This window comes from Trachypithecus francoisi, unplaced genomic scaffold (assembly GCF_009764315.1).
Source record: "Trachypithecus francoisi isolate TF-2019V2 unplaced genomic scaffold, Tfra_2.0 Lachesis_group8, whole genome shotgun sequence".
NCBI classification, from domain to species: Eukaryota; Metazoa; Chordata; class Mammalia; order Primates; family Cercopithecidae; genus Trachypithecus; species Trachypithecus francoisi.
Window position 1 is genome coordinate 61,882,416 of NW_022681473.1, and position 21,464 is coordinate 61,903,879.

A 21,464-nucleotide genomic window follows, 5' to 3' on the forward strand; every position below is an offset into this window, starting at 1 on the left:
CAGCTTGAACAGCATCTCGATTATGAGAGGCTTAACTCAGGAAGTCTCATCTTGCAACTAAGGAAACTTCAATTAAAATGACTTAGTTTTTAGAATTTACCTTAAAGGACATACAGAAAACAAAGAATGGAAAGTATTAATACATAACTTTACAATGTATTACAAACTCCAACCAAACGTGGAGCTAGGCAGCTTAAGTAACTACGCAGTTCATAAAGCAAGGGTGTTCTGTCGTATTTTCTCATAAAATATAAATGATACCTCATGTCAGGATATTTTCAAGAATTACATGACACAATGCTAAATATTAGCAGCTTGTTGCTGTCGTTGGTTTACCTTCTTTGCAACTCAAATATCCTTTAGTCATAAGTTTTATATTTTCCACCTTTAGGACTTAGAGTTGTATACTTTCTTAGAATCCCTTTGGAACTACAAAAGTTGGAGACCACAGTGCCTAATATCTCAAACTGCTTGTAAAGTTCCCAATGGGAAGCAGTCTACCATATTTAAACACCTTCCCTCTGAGCTTATTTGAGAGAGAAGAAAATAGTAATCATCTAATCTTCGTTTTTATCTTCGGGATTTGGAGAAGCCTCTCTTGGATCTGCTTGGTGTGAACAGCATAGACAATAGGATTGAGGATTGGAGGAATGAGGAGATAGAAGTTGGCCAGTAGAGTGTGGACTGGAAGAGGCACACAGTGACCAAATCGGTGAATCAGAGAAGAAACAGCAATGGGAACATAAAAGATCAGCATGGCACAGATGTGAGAAGCACATGTCCCCAAGGTTTTAAGCCTGGCCTTGGGAGTGGCTAGCCCCATCACAGCCCTGAAAATAATCACATAGGATGCAGCAATAGCCACTGCATCCAGGATCAACACCAGAAAGCCAATGCTCAGCCGATAGACATTATTGACCCTGTTGTCGCCACATGTCAGGGCAACTACAGCCATGTGCTTACAATAGGAGTGGGAGATAACATGGGCTTTATAAAGGGGCAGCTGCAGGCGGATCATCAGAGGCAGAGGTCCAATGTAGAGAATGCCCCGGAGGAGGGAAGCAAGGCCCAAACGACACACCACTATATGAGTGAGCACCATGCGATGACGTAGTGGGTTGCAGATGGCCACGTAGCGATCAAAAGCCATGGCAAGGAAGATGCCTGACTCAACAGTGGCAAAGCAGTGGATAAGGAACATTTGGCCCAAGCAGGCATCCAGGCCACTGTCACCAGCACCAAACCAGAAGATTCCCAGAAGTTTGGGCACAGTGGAATAGACAGAACCAGGTCAACGGCAGCCAACATGCACAGGAAAAAGTACATGGGCTGGTGCAGGCTGTGCTCTACCCTTACCACAGCCAGGATGGTCGTATTCCCCACCACAGCCACCAGGTACATGGAGCCAAAGGGGATGGAGAGCCAGATGTGCAGGGACTCCAGTCCTGGGATGCCAGTGAGCTGGAAGGAGCTGGGTACTGAGCAGACATTATGAAAAGTGAGCATGGTTATTTATATGTGAACCTTTTCACTTGTACCACTAAATGTAGCAGGATGTTTTTCCTAGAAATAAAAGACAATATTTTACTCTAAGGTCCTATAATAGGGTCACTGACTAGATGTTAGATAATAAGTCATCCTTAGAAGAAATTCTAGAATGTCAGTGTCACATTATACTAAAATGTTCACAACATCTTATGAAGCACGAGCCAAACACTCATTTGGAATGAAATACGTCTTTTTGCAGTATGACCTTCAAGGAGTGATATTCTTGCATCAGTGAAGGAAATGACCTAAAGCAAATAACTATTTGGTCCTTTACCACTGCAGATAGGCTATGAGGCGGTGCTTGATATCATATTGGAAGGCTTTAGCGTGTACAGCTCCTTGAAAGAAAGGGAGATGCACTGAAGTGTCAGAGGGTCAGACACCTGGGACTATCTAGGCTCTATGGTAAACCAAAGCTTAAGCCTGGGATCAGAATTGACTACTGGATGAGTGGAAATGTCTAATTTGCAGGCCAAAGTCACAAGGCAGAGACTTGGGATGGTAAAGATGAGACCTTCCAGAGGGTGGAAACAAAGTGATTTCTGAAAGATGAAAGCTGACCAAAACTCAGTTTATGTGTATTTGATGCCCAAAGGCAAAGACTGGCAAGGGTCTCCTCCCTTCATGAAGGCTGAATATGAAGATAAGACTCCAGAAACAGGGTTATCAGCAGGGAGGAAAAAGACATTCAGTGCAGAGTGGCATGAAGCCTAAGACAAATGTTTGGCCATGAAACACCCTTACTTGGAGTCCAGAGCAACTCACTAAAAAGATGTCAATTTAAAGAAAATACATGAAAACAATTTGTGTTGTCTCTGGTTATTTTTGTTTTTTTTAATCTTTGTCTAAAAGATCATACCAGAATGTGTTCCTTATATATCAGGAATGTGAAAGAAAGTGAGGAGCACATAAGAAGTTTCATACTCCACATCTTGAGCCTAGTTAGATTGACTACAGAATAGTCAGTAATCTGGGCTTAGGACGTTTCTAGATCTGTCTTCAGATCTTGGCAGTGACAGCTTAGGCAAACTGCTTTATCCCATTAGTGAAATACAGCTAACCACACTTTGCAACAAGCTTAAAGCCGTGGCCTAGAGAAGTTGTCATAACTAAATGAAAATGCAGGGTCTGACAGTAACACTAAGCATTAGCTCTTTATTCTGTTGAGACTAACATGCAAAGCCAAAAATGTTCAAACTTCAAAACTCTGGAATGTCTATCTCCAGGAAGCTGTGGTGCTTGGGAGGATGACTGCTGTACGTCTGATGTTATCCCATAAAACCTCTCCATAAGCTGGGTTCACCTTAAGGTTCTCAAAGATTATGACAAGTGGACACAGTGTTGGCAATAACTGCAAATAGGGAAGATAAAAAGGCTGAGTCATTGGGGCTGGGAAGGAAAGGAGTACACAGGAACTGGCCTGTGAATGTGAATTGTTCTTCATTTGCACAGATCCCTGTTCTATGTCCCAGATGCTGTATTTTACTCATGGGCTGTATCACCCAGACTACCTTGTCCTCTATTTTCCAGGTGGGCTCAATCAATGTGAGGCACTAACAGGAGATACCAGGGTAAAACCTACTCTCTAGTTCCCTTCCTGCCAGCTATGTTTGGCAGTGTCTTGGTCTTCTACCAAAGGCCCCAGCTCCTGAAGTGATCCTTCCTGTGTTCTGGCAACCATGCCCTGCTTTACCCGGTCAGTTCTGGGCTAAGTAGTGCTGCTTACTGTTAGTCCCGGTGCCTCCCCATCCCTTGTCCAGTTCCTTAACTCTTCTCATGCCTCTGTAGATAGTCCCTTCAACTGCCCCTTTGACTATGCCACTTGTTATTTCATGAATATATCAGACCAGATCCAACGGTATATAATTTTTACCCAGTATTATCTCTTGACAAGACTGCTTCCTCAGTAGGACAAGAATCTGAAACTTGATGAGTCACAGAACTAATCCTAAAGGCAAAAGAGCTATAAACTCGTGGCAATCAGGGGCTAGATAATCTTTTCCCTGATAGTTAGATTTACAATAAAGGGGGACTTTTCTATTTTACTTCTATGTCTAATCAAATGGCTTTTATAGCTTGAATATGTCCTACTAAAAAAGCTGTAATGTGGAAAAGTTTTGTTCTACTCCAGAAATGTAGAGTTCTTGAATGGAAAAATTAGCAGGACTCAACCAAGTAGATTTTTCTGTTGCCATGATTCCTAAGTACAGCTATTACTCCTCCTATATTAGTGAGAAAGCTGTTTCAGGGTCCATCTTTCCTTCTAATGCAATTTGAATCCCTTCACTTCTTCCCTGGCAAATGACTCCCTTCTAGATTTGTGCAGAGATCATGTTATAGGAGGAACTTACAGGCACAAATCACAGATGAGACCAACTGTGAATTGGTCTCATCTGTGATTTGAATTTATTGGTGAATTTGGACACAAGATGAAGTGACTTTTCATGAAATCCAATAGGCCTCTAGTATCACAGACCTTGTTCCAGCCACGTCAGATGTCCTCTGGACTGACCTGAAACTCTGGAGAATGTGGAGTTTATCTTCTCTCACTTTCCTTCCTCATACCTGACAACATACAGGGCTGTTCCCTGATGGATACCTCCATTTCATCTCTTCCTATTCATTTCTGGGAACATGTCATGAAACTGAAGAGCATATCCTTGACTAGAGAGATGCACTTCAGCTGCTACATGGGGAGGATCAACTCTTGGCATAAGTTTTTGACCCCTGTCTTTTCCCCTAAGATCCTAACACTGAGAGTAGCTCTTTAATTCATACCTCATTTGTCAGGAGCAGTTCTCATACCTTAAATACAGTAGTCTACTGCAGCTTCTGTACAGGGATGGTATGAGCATAAGGATTCTGCAAAGCAACCTCTCGTCTGAGTGATCCATCCAAACACATCCACCATAACCTGCCATGGCTTTTACCATTCCTCACCCTGTTTACTACCTTCCAATGAGACTGCATTTTTGTTTCCCAACTGCAACATGTCCTTTTGCTTTTGAGAATAATACATTTTCTTTCCTGATATTGAAATGACATTCTTCCTTCCTCCCTCACCTAGTGAATCCTTACATGTTCACCTTGCCATAGCTTAGATATCAACTTTAGTGAACCTTGCCTTGATTTCTTGGTTGAAACTGAAGAGCATATCCTTGACTAGAGAGATGCACTTCAGCTGCTACTTGGGGAGGATCAACTCTTGGCATAAGTTTTTGACCCCTGTCTTTTCCCCTAAGATCCTAACACTGAGAGTAGCTCTTTAATTCATACCTCATTTGTCAGGAGCAGTTCTCATACCTTAAATACAGTAGTCTACTGCAGCTTACTACTCTATTTCTGTACTGCCTGAATAGTTCTGAATTGTCTTCTGATGTATCTTTCCCCAAATAGAATAAGTTCTAAAGGAGTGGTGATCTTACCTGTATTTTACTAGAAGTCATGTGCTAGCATAGTACTTGGCTCTGTTGAATAAGAATAAAATATTGCATCTAAAGAACATGGTGATATATTAAAGGGTCTTGTATTGGCATTAGTGAACTAGAGGCTTCATCAGACTCCTTGTTTGTGGCTCTGTGGAAACTCTACCCATTCGAAATCCCCTTCCAAGGGAATCCCTTTCCTGAGTCTTGCCTTAGACTTGTAGGATTATGACCTAAGTTGACTACCCAAGGTCTATTCATCCTTATAAGCTGGAAACTCCTCCCTATGACCCCTATTCTTTTTCTATATCATTCTTTATAAGATATTCTTACCTGGGCTGGGTCATGTCAGTAAGAGCCTGGGGCTCTACAAATGCCTCAGAGACCTTACACTTAAAAGTATTCTGCTCAGGTGTCTAGGGAATTCCATCTGGGATCTCAGCCCACTTTCCTCAATATAGAAAGTTAATAGCAGGCTTTGTCCCAGAAGGATGAGCACAGAATCTAAACTTAAAGTACAGCTGTTCCTGGCATGCCAGGGTTGGTCCAGAGAGAAGGAACAGACCCATTAACTGAGTCATAATGCCTTGAGTCTATCCAAGTCCTCTTGTTTCTTGCATCTGGCCTTCCTGGTATCTGCAGCTATTCTACAGACACCAAGTAGAAATCAAAGACCTTCCCGGGGTGGGGAGGAGTTTCCTGGAGCTCAGGTTGAACTCCAATCCCCTCTCTGTCTAAAGTCTAATCTCTTTACAGTATTAAGGGGTGATGGTAGGATCCTAAATTATTTAAGACAACTGAATAGCAACTCTTCAAAATTAGATACTGAAGAGATTTTTCCCCCACTCTGGTTTATATTGTGGAAAGGACTCTACCTTGTGGGCGGAATGGTAGATCTTCTTTACATCTTTTTGAATGAAACCGTCTCTAACATTCTAACATCCCTTTTCTTAAAGTGAAAAACTGAAGAATCAGTTTTTTCCTTCAAGCATTCCAATGGGATGTTCATGGGTTGGAGTGTCATACTTCAGGACGTGTAACAAGGCATGGCCTCTGAAGCTTCAAAGGCTTGAGTTTGCAAAGCCAGCCCAGTTACATACTCACTATGTGACCTCAAGCAAGTTACATCATTTCCAGTTCTTCAAGCATAAATTGAATAATCTCTTTGGGTAGTAGTTACATCTTGGGTACTGTATATGAAGGGCCTAGTAAGACAAACATGACAAATGCTTAAACAGCATTATCACCATTACTGCTGTCCCTGTGTCTTCAGGAAGGGCTAGGTCTAAGCCTGGGAGATACAACCTGACCTTCTCTTTCAGTCCAGGAGCTAATATAGTCAAGGAAGGGGCTAATGCAGTAGAATCATTATGGGAAGGATCTCATTTTCACTTCTACTCCCCTTTCAGAGGATTCTACCTCTATAGAACCTCGGGAGAAGCTGGGAACTTCCAGAAGCTTGCAACCTGTTCCCCAAACTTACATTTTACATTCTGTGTGAAATTGCTGGTAGTGGCCAAAATATACAGGATCCTTCTGTCCTGCATTTATGCTGTACCCTTAGCCAAGTAAAAATAGGACTATCAGTCTATACAGATTCATATCCAGATTTTGAAATTCATATCCAGTATTCACCACCATCAGTGGATAAACTCTGCTTTGATGAACTTAGTATCTCAGTCTATTCTGTATCTGGATGCCTGTACAACATTTGAAAACTAAAAGTATCCAATAAACCAATGTACTTGTTGAATGTCCTCAAGGTTGCAGTAAGGCCTCATCCCTTAATTTGATGTACTAACTTTCAAAACCTCATTCTTCCAACTTAGGGGAGATATGCATCAGATGTGCAGGAAACAGTGTTACCTTTCGCTGTAGGCAAATATCTTAAGGTAAACAGAGATGCGTATTCAGCCTTGGAAACACATCTGAACCAGAAGCAAACTGGTTGACATTCTAACACTGTCCCCATTCTAACACTGTCCAGGAGAGGGCGCCCTGGCCCCAAAATGAGATTATGCCACTGGCTGATGGGGCTCCAAGCTTGGTGTCATTAAATATCTTAAATCTTCATTTGAATGCAACTACTCAGATTTTCCCATTCAATCCTATTTTATAGCTAGGTCAATCAAAGATGAAAAGTCAGAACAACACAATACCAACAACAACAAATTGAATATTGAATATTGGACTCTTAGTTTATAACTTTATCAGTTCAGCATTATAATTTCTCTGAAATAAGCATTTTTCATGTTCAATTGTAGAATAAGATTCTAAACTTGTTAGCCCAGATACTTAACTGGAGTACATGGAGGTAAATAACAACTGAGGGACTTATATACATCTCTGAAGCCTGAGAATTTCCCTCAAATGGGAATACTGATGCTATAACAGGGAAACCATTTTTCTTAAAGCCACCTTCCTAAACTCACAAGGGGTACATCCAGGATTCGGGCTCTGAGATCAAACCTGAGCTTATTCTTGTCCATGACAGAAGTGGTATACTGCCATGGTTGAGTATAGACAACAGCCCCAGTGCCAGTTCTGACACTTACAAGATTTGCCTTTGACCAAGTTATGTCTAAATCTTTAGACTTCCTTATTTCACCCTTGATCTCCATTCCTAAGTCTCATTTCTTTTATTTCAGTAGTTTTTGGAAAACAGGTGGGTTTTGGTTACACAGGTTAGTGGTGATTTCTGAGACTTGATGCACCTGTCACCCAAGCAGTATATGCTGTACCCAGTGTGTAGCCTTTTATTCCTCACCCCCTCCCATCCTTCCCCACGGAGTACCCAAAGTCCATTATATCATCCTTATGCCTTTGCATCCTCATAGCTTAGCTCCCACTTATAAGTGAGGACATACAATATTTGGTTTTTCATTCCTGAGTTACTTTCACTGAGAATAAGGGTCTCCAATTTTATTCAGGTTGCTGCAAATGCCATTATTTCACTGCTTTTTATAGCTGAGTTGTGTTCCATCCACTTGTTGTATTCTATCCACTTGTTGTCTGATGAACATCTAGGCTGGTCCCATATTTTTGCAATTGTGAATTGTGCTGCTATAAACGTGTATACAAGTGTCCTCTTTATGTAATGTTCTCTCATTTCTTTTGTGAGTTTACCTTCTGCAGGAACAACCCTATGAGAGAATAACTTTTTTTGAAATGGGGCCTCGCCTTGTTGCCCAGACTGGAGTGCAACGGCACGAACACGGTTCACCACAGCCCCAGCCTCCTGGGCTGAAGTTGATCCTCTCAAGCAGCTGGGACCACAGGAACATGCCACCACACCCAGCTAATTTTTTAATGAGATGTGAATTTCTTTAATCTCCACTTTTCAAATCAGAGACATGAAGTACAGACAGTCAAAGCAATTTGCCTAAGATTTCCACAGTGGTTAAAAGCAAAAGTTTTGGGTTGGTGTGCCCCAGGTTCAAATTCTACATCTTCCTTACATTGAGTGTACTGTGTTCTCAACTTTCTGGAACTCTTCCATAAATACTTCAAAAATGTCAAACATTCCAAAACTACAACAATGGGGGAAGGGAGAACTTTTTAATCAAGGACAGTACTTACCCTTATCCCTCAGTGGTGGCCAATCACTTTATCACATGCACCTCAATACAAAACAGACAAGTTTGGGGTTACTTGTTACTGTTTCCAGAGTTCTGTTCTTCCATCTTTTTTCAAAAGCTCATGAACATATGACATAAGCTGCAAATGACACCCTTTTATTGTTCCTCCTTACTTAAGGACATGTTGAAACTTATGGAAAAACATCATTGAGGATTTTTCTACCTGGATAAGCTTTCTACTTCATCCCAGTTTCTGGTATCCACGGAAGAGACTTTGACTCTGTAGACAAGCCGTTCAACTCCATAACTGTCTGACTTCTGAACCTCCTCAGTCCCACTTTCATTTTTTTTTAATTGTACTTTAAGTTCTAGGGTACATGTGCACAACGTGCAGGTTTGTTACATATGTATACATGTGCCATGTTGGTTTGCTGCACCCATTAACTCATCATTTACATAAGGTATTTCTCCTAATGCTATCACTCCCCACTCCCTGCACCCCACAACAGGCCCTGGTATGTGATGTTTCCTGCCCTGTGTCCAAGTGTTCTCATTGTTCAATTCCCACCTATGAGTGAGAACATGCGGTATTTGGTTTTCTGTCCTTGCAATAGTTTGCTCAGAATGATGGTTTCCAGCTTCATCCATGTTGCTACAAAGGACATGAACTCATCCTTTTTTATGGCTGCACAGTATTCCATGGTGTATATGTGCCACATTTTCTTAATCCAGTCTATCATTGATGGACACTTGGGTTTGTTCCAAGTCTTTGCTATTGTGAATAGTGCTGCAATAGGCATATGTGTGCATGTGTCTTTATAGTAGCATGATTTATAATCCTTTGGGTTATACCCAATAATGGAATCCCTGGGTCAAATGATATTTCTAGTTCTAGATCCTTGAGGAATTGCCACACTGTCTTCCACAATGGTTGAATCAGTTTACAGTCCCACCAACAGTGTAAAAGCATTCCTGTTTCTCCACATCCTCTCCAACATCTGTTGTTTCCTGACTTTTTAATGATTGCCATTGTAATTGGTATGAGATGGTATCTCATTGTGGTTTTGATTTGCATTTCTCTGATGGCCAGTGATGATGAGCATTTTTTCATGTGTCTGTTGGCTGCAGAAATGTCTTCTTTTGAGAAGTATCTGTTCATATCCTTCGCCCACTTTTTGATAGGGTTGTTTGATTTTTTTCTTGTAAATTTGTTTAACTTCTTTGTAGATTCTAGATATTAGCCCTTTGTCAGATGAGTAGATTGCAAAAATTTTCTCCCATTCTCTAAGTTGCCTGTTCATTCTGATGGTAGTTTCTTTTGCTGTGCAGAAGCTCTTTAGTTTAGTTAGATCCCATTTGTCAATTTTGGCTTTTGTTGCCATTGCTTTTGATGTTTTAGACATGAAGTCCTTGCCCATGCCTATGTCTTGAATGGTATTACCTAGGTTTTCTTCTAGGGTTTTTATGGTATTAGGTCTAACATTTAAGTCTTTAATCCATCTTGAATTAATTTTTGTATATGGTGTAAGGAAGGGATCCAGTTTCAGCTTTCTACTTATGGCTAGCTAGTTTTCTTGGCACCATTTATTAAATAGGGAATCCTTTCCCCATTTCTTGTTCTTGTCAGATTTATCAAAGATCAGATGGTTGTAGATGTGTGGTGTTATTTCTGAGGTCTCTGTTCTGTTCCATTGGTCTATATCTCTGTTTTGGTACCAGTACCATGCTGTTTTGGTTACTGTAGCCTTATTGTATAGCTTGAAGTCAGGTAGCGTGATGCCTCCAGCTTTGTTCTTTTGGCTTAGGATTGTCTTGGCAATGTGGGCTCTTTTTTAGTTCCATATGACATTTAAAGTAGTTTTTTTCCAGTTCTATAGAGAAAGTCATTGGTAGCTTGATGGGGGATGGCACTGAATCTATAAATTACCTTGGGCAGTATGGCCATTTTCATGATATTGATTCTTCCTATCCATGAGCATGGAATGTCCTTCCATTTGTTTGTGTCCTCTTTTATTTCATTGAGCAGTGGTTTGTAGTTCTCCTTGAAGATGTTCTTCACATCCCTTGTAAGTTGGATTCCCAGGTGTTTTAATCTCTTTGTAGCAATTGTGAATGGGCATTCACTCATGATTTGGCTCTCTGTTTGTCTGTTATTGGTGTATAGGAGTGCTTGTGATTTTTGCACATTGATTTTGTATCCCGAGACTTTGCTGAAGTTGCTGATCAGCTTAAGGAGATTTTTGGCTGAGATGATGGGCTTTTCTAAATATACAATCATGTCATCTGCTCACAGGGACAATTTGACTTCCTGTTTTCTTAATTGAATACTCTTTATTTCTTTCTCTTGCCTGATTGCCCTGGCCAGAACTTCCAACACTATATTGAATAGGAGTGGTGACAGAGGGCATCCTTGTCTTGTGCCAGTTTTCAAAGGGAATTTTGTTTTTGTTTTTTTTAACATATTCTTTTCTTATTATACTTTAAGTTCTAGGGTACATGTGGACAAGGTGCAGGTTTGTTACATATGTATACATGTGTTATGTTGTTGTACTGTACCCATCAACTCATTAGCACCCTTCAACTCCTCATTTACATCAGGTATAACTCCCAATGCCATCCCTCACCCCTCCCCGCTCCCCACAATAGGCCCCAGTGTGTGATGTTCCCCTTCCCGTGTCCAAGTGATCTCAATGTTCAGTTCCCACCTATGAGTGAGAACATGTGGTGTTTGGTTTTCTGTTCTTGCGATAGTTTGCTGAGAATGATGATTTCCAGCTGCATCCATGTCCCTACAAAGGACACAAACTCATCCTTTTTTATGGCTGCATGGTATTCCATGGTGTATATGTGCCACATTTTCTTAATCCAGTCTGTCACTGATGGACATTTGGGTTGATTCCAAGTCTTTGCTATTGTGAATAGTGCCACAATGAACATACGTGTGCATGTGTCTTTATAGCAGCATGATTTATAATCCTTTGGGTATATACCCAGTAGTGGGATGGCTGGGTCATATGGTATTTCTAGTTCTAGATCTTTGAGGAATCGCCATACTGTTTTCCATAATGGTTGAACTAGTTTACAATCCCACCAACAGTGTAAAAAGTGTTCCTATTTCTCCACATCCTCTCCAGCACCTGTTGTTTCCTGATTTTTTAATGATTGCCATTCTAACTGGTGTGAGATGGTATCTCATTGTGGTTTTGATTTGCATTTCTCTGATGGACAGTGATGATGAGCATTTTTTCCTGTGTCTCTTGGCTGTATGAATGTCTTCTTTTGAGAAATGTCTGTTCATATCCTTTCCCCACTTTTTGATGGGGTTGTTTGTTTTTTTCTTGTAAATTTGTTTGAGTTCTTTGTAGATTCTGGATATTAGCCCTTTGTCAGATGAGTAGATTGCAAAAATTTTCTCCCATTCTGTAGGTTGTCTGTTCACTCTGATGGTAGTTTCTTTTGCTGTGCAGAAGCTCTTTAGTTTAGTTAGATCCCATTTGTCAATTTTGGCTTTTGTTGCCATTGCTTTTGGTGTTTTAGACATGAAGTCCTTGCCCATGCCTGTGTCCTGAATGGTATTCCCTAGGTTTTCTTCTAGGGTTTTTATGGTATTAGGTCTAACATTTAAGTCTCTAATCCATCTTGAATTAATTTTCATATAAGGAGTAAGGAAAGGATCCAGTTTCAGCTTTCTGCTTATGGCTAGCCAATTTTCCCAGCACCATTTATTAAATAGGGAATCCTTTTCCCATTTCTTGAATTTTGCTTCCAGCTTTTGCCCATTCAGTAGGATACTGGCTGTGAGTTTGTCATAAACAGCTCTTATTATTTTGAGATACATTCCATCAATACCTCATTTATTGAGAGTTTTTAGCATGAAGGGGTGTTGAATTTTATCAAAGGCCTTTTCTGCATCTGTTGAGATAATCATGTGGTTTTTGGTTCCATTTATGTGATGGGATGAGTCTTGACTTTAACCAATTTGCCAGTCTGTGTCTTTTAATTGGGGCATTTAGCCCATTTACATTTAAGATTAATATTGTTATGTGTGAATTTGATCCTGTCACTATTATGTTAACTGGTTATTTTGCCCATTAATTGATGCAGTTTCTTCCTAGCATCAATGGTCTTTACAATTTGGCATGTTTTTGTAGTGGCTGTTACCAGTTGTTCCTTTCCACGTTCAGTGCTTCCTTCAGGAGCTCTTGTAGGGCAGGCCTGGTGGTGACAAAATTCCTCAGCATTTGCTTGTCTGTAAAGGACAGTATTTCACTTATGAAGCTTAGTTTGCCTGGATATGAAATTCTGGGTTGAAAATTCTTTTTTTTTTTTTTTTTATTATACTTTAAGTTCTAGGGTACATGTGCATGACGTTTATATCATGTATAACTCCCCAATGCAATCCCTCCCTCCTCCCCCCTCCCCATGATAGGCCCCAGTGTGTGATGTTCCCCTTCCGGGTCCAAGTGATCTCATTGTTCAGTTCCCACCTATGAGTGAGAACATGCGGTGTTTGGTTTTCTCTTCTTGTGATAGTTTGCTAAGAATGATGGTTTCCAGCTGCATCCATGTCCCTACAAAGGACGCAAACTCATCCTTTTTGATGGCTGCATAGTATTCCATGGTGTATATGTGCCACATTTCTTTATCCAGTCTGTCACAGATGGACATTTGGGTTGATTCCAAGTCTTTGCTATTGTGAATAGTGCCGCAATAAACAAACGTGTGCATGTGTCTTTGTAGTAGAGTAATTTATAATCCTTTGGGTATATACCCAGTAGTGGGATGGCTGGGTCATATGGTACATCTAGTTCTAGATCCTTGAGGAATCGCCATACTGTTTTCCATAATGGTTGAACTAGTTTACAATCCCACCAACAGTGTAAAAGTGTTCCTATTTCTCCACATCCTCTCCAACACCTGTTGTTTCCTGACTTCTTAATGATTGCCATTCTAACTGGTGTGAGATGGTATCTCATTGTGGTTTTGATTTGCATTTCTCTGATGGCCAGTGATGATGAGCATTTTTTCATGTGTCTGTTGGCTGTATGGATGTCTTCTTTTGAGAAATGTCTGTTCATATCCTTTCCCCACTTTTTGATGGGGTTGTTTGCTTTTTTCTTGTATATTTGTTTGAGTTCTTGGTAGATTCTGGATATTAGCCCTTTGTCAGATGAGTAGGTTGCAAAAATTTTTTCCCATTCTGTAGGTTGCCTGTTCACTCTGATGGTAGTTTCTTGGCTGTGCAAAAGCTCTTAGTTTAATTAGATCCCATGTGTCAATTTTTGCTTTTGCTGCCGTTGCTTTTGGTGTTTTAGACATGAAGTCCTTGCCCGTGCCTATGTCCTGAATGGTACTACCTAGATTTTCTTCTAGGGTTTTTATGGTATTAGGTCTAACATTTAAGTCTCTAATCCATCTTGAATTAATTTTCGTATAAGGGGTAAGGAAAGGATCCAGTTTCAGCTTTCTACTTATGGCTAGCCAATTTTCCCAGCACCATTTATTAAATAGGGAATCCTTTCCCATTTCTTGTTTCTCTCAGGTTTGTCAAAGATCAGATGGCTGTAGATGTGTGGTATTATTTCTGAGGACTCTGTTCTGTTCCATTGGTCTATATCTCTGTTGTGGTACCAGTACCATGCTGTTTTGGTTACTGTAGCCTTGTAGTATAGTTTGAAGTCAGGTAGCGTGACGCCTCCAGCTTTGTCCTTTTGACTTAGGATTGTCTTGGCAATGCGGGCTCTTTTTTGGTTCCATATGAACTTTAAAGCCGTTTTTTCCAATTCTGTGAAGAAAGTCATTGGTAGCTTGATGGGGATGGCATTGAATCTATAAATCACCTTGGGCAGTATGGCCATTTTCACGATATTGATTCTTCCTATCCATGAGCATGGTATGTTCTTCCATTGTTTGTGTCCTCTTTGATTTCACTGAGCAGTGGTTTGTAGTTCTCCTTGAAGAGGTCCTTTACATCCCTTGTAAGCTGGATTCCTAGGTATTTTATTCTCTTTGAAGCAATTGTGAATGGAAGTTCATTCCTGATTTGGCTCTCTGCTTGTCTGTTACTGGTGTATAAGAATGCTTGTGATTTTTCAACATTAATTTTGTATCCTGAGACTTTGCTGAAGTTGCTTATCAGCTTAAGCAGATTTTGGGCTGAGACAATGGGGTTTTCTAAATATACAATCATGTCATCTGCAAACAGGGACAATTTGACTTCTTCTTTTCCTAACTGGATACCCTTGATTTCTTTCTCTTGCCTGATTGCCCTAGCCAGAACTTCCAACACTATGTTGAATAGGAGTGGTGAGAGAGGGCATCCCTGTCTTGTGCCAGTTTTCAAAGGGAATTTTTCCAGTTTTTGCCCATTCAGTATGATATTAGCTGTGGGTTTGTCATAAATAGCTCTTATTATTTTGAGGTACGTTCCATCAATACCAAAATTATTGAGCGTTTTTAGCATAAAGGGCTGTTGAATTTTGTCAAAAGCCTTTTCTGCATCTATTGAGATAATCATGTGGTTCTTGTCTTTGGTTCTGTTTATATGCTGGATTACGTTTATTGATTTGCGAATGTTGAACCAGGCTTGCATCCCAGGGATGAAGCCCACTTGATCATGGTGGATAAGCTTTTTGATGTGCTGCTGAATCCGGTTTGCCAGTATTTTATTGAGGATTTTTGCATCGATGTTCATCAGGGATATTGGTCTAAAATTCTCTCTTTTTGTTGTGTCTCTGCCAGGCTTTGGTATCAGGATGATGTTGGCCTCATAAAAAGAGTTAGGGAGGATTCCCTCTTTTTCTATTGATTGAAATAGTTTCAGAAGGGATGGTACCAGCTCCACCTTGTACCTCTGGTAGAATTCAGCTGTGAATCCATCTGGTCCTGGACTTTTTTGGTGGGTAGGCTATTAATTGTTGCCTCAATTTCAGAGCCTGCTATTGGTCTATTCAGGGATTCAACTTCTTCCTGGTTTAGTCTTGGGAGAGTGTAAGTGTCCAGGAAATTATCCATTTCTTCTAGATTTTCTAGTTGATTTGCGTAGAGGTGTTTATAGTATTCTCTGATGGTAGTTTGTATTTCTGTGGGGTCGGTGGTGATATCCCCTTTATCATTTTTTATTGCGTCTATTTGATTCCTCTCTCTTTTCTTCTTTATTAGTCTAGCTAGCGGTCTGTCATTTTGTTGATCTTTTCAAAAAACCAACTCCTGGATTCATTGATTTTTTGGAGGGTTTTTTGTGTCTCTATCTCCTTCAGTTCTGCTCTGATCTTAGTTATTTCTTGCCTTCTGCTAGCTTTTGAATGTGTTTGCTCTTGCCTCTCTAGTTCTTTTAATTGTGATGTTAGAGTGTCAATTTTAGATCTCTCCTGCTTTCTCTTGTGGGCATTTAGTGCTATAAATTTCCCTCTACACACTGCTTGAAATGTGTCCCAGAGATTCTGGTATGTTGTATCTTTGTTCTCATTGGTTTCAAAGAACATCTTTATTTCTGCTTTCATTTCGTTATGTACCCAGTAGTCATTCAGGAGCAGGTTGTTCAGTTTCCATGTAGTTGAGCGGTTGGATTGAGTTTCTTAGTCCTGAGTTCTAGTTTGATTGCACTGTGGTCTGAGAGACAGTTTGTTATAATTTCTGTTCTTGTACATTTGCTGAGGAGTGCTTTACTTCCAATTATGTGGTCAATTTTGGAATAAGTGTGATGTGGTGCTGAGAAGAATGTATATTCTGTTGATTTGGGGTGGAGAGTTCTATAGATGTCTATTAGGTCCGCTTGGTGCAGAGATGAGTTCAATTCCTGGATATCCTTGTTAACTTTCTGTCTCGTTGATCTGTCTAATGTTGACAGTGGAGTGTTGAAGTCTCCCATTATTATTGTATGGGAGTCTAAGTCTCTTTGTAGGTCTCTAAGGACTTGCTTTATGAATCTGGGTGCTCCTGTATTGGGTGCATAGATATTTAGGAGAGTTAGCTCTTCCTGTTGAATTGATCCCTTTACCATGATGTAATGGCCTTCTTTGTCTCTTTTGATCTTTGATGGTTTAAAGTCTGTTTTATCAGAGACTAGGATTGCAACCCCTGCTTTTTTTTGTTCTCCATTTGCTTGGTAGATCTTCCTCCATCCCTTTATTTTGAGCCTATGTATGTCTCTGCATGTGAGATGGGTCTCCTGAATACAGCAGACTGATGGGTCTTGACTCTTGATCCAGTTTGCCAGTCTGTGTCTTTTAATTGGAGCATTTAGACCATTGACATTTAAGGTTAATATTGTTATGTGTGAACTTGATCCTGTCATTATGATATTAACTGGTTATTTTGCTCGTTAGTTGATGCAGTTTCTTCCTAGCCTCGATGGTCTTTACATTTTGGCATGTTTTTGCAATGGCTGGTACCGCTTGTTCCTTTCCATGTTTAGGGCTTCCTTCAGGGTCTCTTGTAAGGCAGGCCTGGTGGTGACAAAATCTCTAAGCATTTGCTTATCTGTAAAGGATTTTATTTCTCCTTCACTGATGAAGCTTAGTTTGGCTGGATATGAAATTCTGGGTTGAAAATTCTTTTCTTTAAGAACGTTGAATATTGGCCCCCACTCTCTTCTGGCTTGTAGAGTTTCTGCCGAGAGGTCTGCTGTTATTCTGATGGGCTTCCCTTTGGGGTAACCTGACCTTTCTCTCTGGCTGCCCTTAAGATTTTTTCCTTCATTTCAACTTTGGTGAATCTGGCAATTATGTGTCTTGGAGTTGCTCTTCTGGAGGAGTATCTTTGTGGCGTTCTCTGTATTTCCTGAATTTGAATGTTGGCCTGCCCTACTAGGTTGGGGAAGTTCTCCTGGATGATATCCTGAAGAGTGTTTTCCAACTTGGTTCCATTTTCCCCCTCACTTTCAGGCACCCCAATCAGACGTAGATTTGGTCTTTTTACATAATCCCATACTTCTTGCAGGCTTTGTTCATTTCTTTTTCTTCTTTTTTCTTTTGGTTTCTCTTCTCGCTTCATTTCATTCATTTGATCCTCAATCGCTGATACTCTTTCTTCCAGTTGATCGAGTCGGTTACTGAAGCTTGTGCATTTGTCACGTATTTCTCGTGTCATGGTTTTCATCTCTGTCATTTCGTTTATGATCTTCTCTGCATTAATTAATCTAGCTGTCAATTCTTCCACTTTTTTTTCAAGATTTTTAGGTTACTTTGCGCTGGGTACGTAATTCCTCCTTTAGCTCTGAGAGGTTTGATGGACTGAAGCCTTCTTCTCTCATCTCGTCAAAGTCATTCTCTGACCAGCTTTGATCCGTTGCTGGCGATGGGCTGCGCTCCTTTGCCGGGGGAGATGCGCTCTTATTTTTTGAATTTCCAGCTTTTCTGCCCTGCTTCTTCCCCAGCAAGATGGCCGAATAGGAGCAGCTCCAGTCTCCAACTCCCAGCGCGAGCGACACAGAAGACTGGTGATTTCTGCGTTTTCAACTGAGGTACTGGAGTCATCTCGCTAGGGAGTGCCAGACAATCGGTGCTGGTCAGCTGCTGCAGCCTGACCAGCGTGAGCTGAAGCAGGGCGAGGCATCGCCTCCCCTGGAAGCGCAAGGGGGAAAGGAATCCCTTTTTCCTAGCCAGGGGAACTGAGACACACAACACCTGGAAAATCGGGTAACTCCCACCCCAATACTGCGCTTTAAGGAAACAGGCACACCAGGAGAATATATCCCACACCTGGCCGGGAGGGTCCCACGCCCACGGAGCCTCCCTCACTGCTAACACAGCCGTCTGCGGCGATCTATCCGCAAGGCAGCAGCGAGGCTGGGGGAGGGGCGCCCACCATTGCTGAGGCTTAAGTAGGTAAACAAAGCCGCTGGGAAGCTCGAACTGGGTGGAGCTCACAGCAGCTCAAGGAAGCCTGCCTGTCTCTGTAGACTCTACCTCTGCGGACAGTGCACAGCTGCAGCCCATTAGGGGAAGAGCGGGGGCGGTGCAGACGCGAACGACTCTGTCTGACAGCTTTGGGGAGAGCCGTGGATCTCCTAACGCGGAGGTTGAGATCCGAGAACGGACAGACTGCCTGCTCAGGTGGGTCCCTGACCCCTGAGTAGCCTAGCTGGGAGACATCCCCCACTAGGGGCAGTCTGACACCCCACACCTCACAGGGTGGCGTCACCCCTGAGAGGAAACTTCCAAAGAAAGAATCAGACAGGTACACTCGCTGTTCAGCAATATTCTATCTTCGGCAACCTCTGCTGCTGATACCCAGGCAAACAGGGTCTGGAGTGGACCTCAAGCAATCTCCAACAGACCAACAGACAGTCCTGACTGTCAGACGGAAAACTATCAAACAGGAAGGACACCTATACCAAAACCCCATCCGTACGTCACCATCATCAAAGTCCAGAGACAGATAAAACCACAAAGATGGGGAAGAAAATTCTTTTCTTTAAGAATGTTGATATTGGCCCCACTCTCTTTGGCTTATAGGGTTTCAGCCAAGAGATCCACTGTTAGTCTGATGAGTTTCCCTTTGTGAGTAACCTGACCTTTCTTTCTGGCTGTCCTTAGCATTTTTTTTCCTTCATTTCAACCTTGGTGAACATGAAAACTATGTGTCTTGGAGTTGCTCTTCTCGAGGAGTATCTTTGTGATGTTCTCTGTATTTCCTTAATTTAAATGTTGGCCTGCCTTGCTAGGTTGGGGAAGTTCTCCTGTACAATATCTTGAAGAGGGTTTTCCGGCTTGGTTCCCTTCTCCCTGTCACTTTTGGTTACACCAATCAGACATAGATTTGGTCTTTTCACATAGTCCCATATTTCTTGGAGGCTTTGTTCCTTTCTTTTTACTCTTTTTTTCTCTAAACTTCTCTTCTTGCTTCATTTCATTCAGCTGATCTTCAATCACTGATACCCTTTCTTCCACTTGGTCAAATTGGCTACTGAAGCTTGTGAATGCATCACGTAGTTCTCGTGCCATGGTTTTCAGCTCCATCAGGTCATTTAAGGTCTTCCCTACCCTGTTTATTCTAGTTAGCCATCATCTAATCTTTTTTCAAGGTCTTTAGCTTCCTTGTGATGGGTTCAAACATCCTCCTTTAGCTCAGAGAAGTTTATTACCGACTTTCTGAAGCCTACTTCTGTCAATTCATCAAAGTCATTCTCCATCCTGCATTGATCCATTGCTGGCGAGGAGCTGCAATCCTTTGGAGGAGAAGGGCTGCTCTGGTTTTTAGAATTTTCAGCTTTTCTGCTCTGCTTTCTCTCCATGTTTATGGTTTTATCTACCTTTGGTCTTTGATGATGGTGACCTACAGATGGGGTTTGGTGTGGATGTCCTTTTTGTTGATGTTGATGCTATCCCTTTCTGTTTGTTAGTTTTCCTTCTAAGAGTCAGGTCCCTCAGCTGCAGGTCTATTGGAGTTTGCTGGAGGTCCCCTCCAGACCCTGTTTGCCTGGGTATCATCAGCGGAAGCTGCAGAACAGTGAATATTGCAGCACAGTGAATATTGCAGCCTGACGCTTCCTCTGGAAGCTTCTTCTCAGAGGGGCACCCGGCTATATGAGGTGTCAGTCGGCCCCTACTGGGAGGTGTCTCCAAGTTAGGTTACCTAAGGGTCAGGGACCCACTTGTGGAGGCAGTATGTCCATTCTCAGAGCTCAAACACCATGCTGGGAGAACCACTGCTTTCTTCAGAGCTATCAGACATGGACGTTTAAGTCTGTGGAATTTTCTGCTGCCTTTTTGTTCAGCTATGCCCTGCCCCCAGAGGTGGAGTCTACAGAGGCAGGCTGGCCTCTTTGAGCTGCAGTGGGCTCCACCTAGTTCGAGTTTCCTGGCCACTTTACCTATTCAAGCCTCAGCAATGGTGGACGCCCCTCCCCCAGCCAGGCTTGCAGCCTCACAGTTGGATCTCCGACTAGCAGTAAGCAAGGCTCCATGGGCGTGGGTCCTGCTGAGCCAGGAATGGGATATAATCTCCTGATCTACCGTTTGCTAAGACCATTGGAAAAGTGCAGTGTTTAGGTTGCAGTGTTCATATTTTCCTAGTGCGGTCTGTCATGACTTCCCTTGGCTAGGAAAGGGAAATTCCCCAACCCCTTGCACTTCCCAGGTGAGGCAATGCCCCACCCTGCTTCAGCTTGCCCTCCATGGGCTGCACCCACTTTCCAACCAGTCCCAGTGAGATGAACCAGGAACCACAGTTGGAAATGCAGAAATCACCCGTCTTCTGCATCAATCATGCTGGGAGCTGCAGACCAGAGCTGTTCCTATTTGGCCATCTTGGAACGCTCCTCCCCACTTTCATTTCCATTCTGGTTTAGTGATCCCTGTAAAATTCAGGGTAAATATAAAATTTTACCATCTGACCAGGAAGTTTTTAATCCATGTTTTAAGTTATAAAACATGTTTGGATATACATAATGAAATTATTACTGCAGCCAAATTAACAATATATCATCTCACAGAATTACCTGTCCTTGTGGTAAGAATGGCAAAAATCTACTCTTAGAAAATTAGTTAATATTTCATTATACAAATGCAGTCCTCATGTTATACAAAAGCTCTCTAGGCTTATTCATCTTTTATAGCTGCAACTTTGTACCCTTGACCTACATCTCCCTGTTTCTTCACCTTCACTGCCCTGGGTAACCAGTTCTACACTCCATTTCTGTCTTTGACATTTTCTAAATTTCACATATCTTTCTGTGTCTGACTTATTTCACTTAGATGAAGTTGAGGACATCATGCTATTGTCACAAATGGCAGTATCTAGTAATGCTACAACTTCTCCAGCCATTCATCTGTCAATTGACAAGTAGGTTGATTCCATATCTTGGCTATTGTGAATAACAATTTTATGAACATGGAAATGTGCTTATTTCTGCAAGGTGCTGATTTCATGCCCTTTGAGTAAGTACCAAGTAGAGGATTCCTGGGTCTTA

At 41.6% G+C, this 21,464-nt stretch overlaps 1 protein-coding gene across 1 annotated transcript; it reads right to left on the minus strand.

Moving 5' to 3' along the window:
* Positions 1-553: 553 nt before the first annotated feature.
* Positions 554-1,506, minus strand: LOC117081606 (olfactory receptor 52M1-like). The gene is given in 2 exon segments (XM_033207781.1): positions 554-1,278; positions 1,281-1,506. Coding segments are annotated over 2 exon segments (951 nt in total).
* Between the last annotated feature and the right edge of the window lie 19,958 nt (positions 1,507-21,464).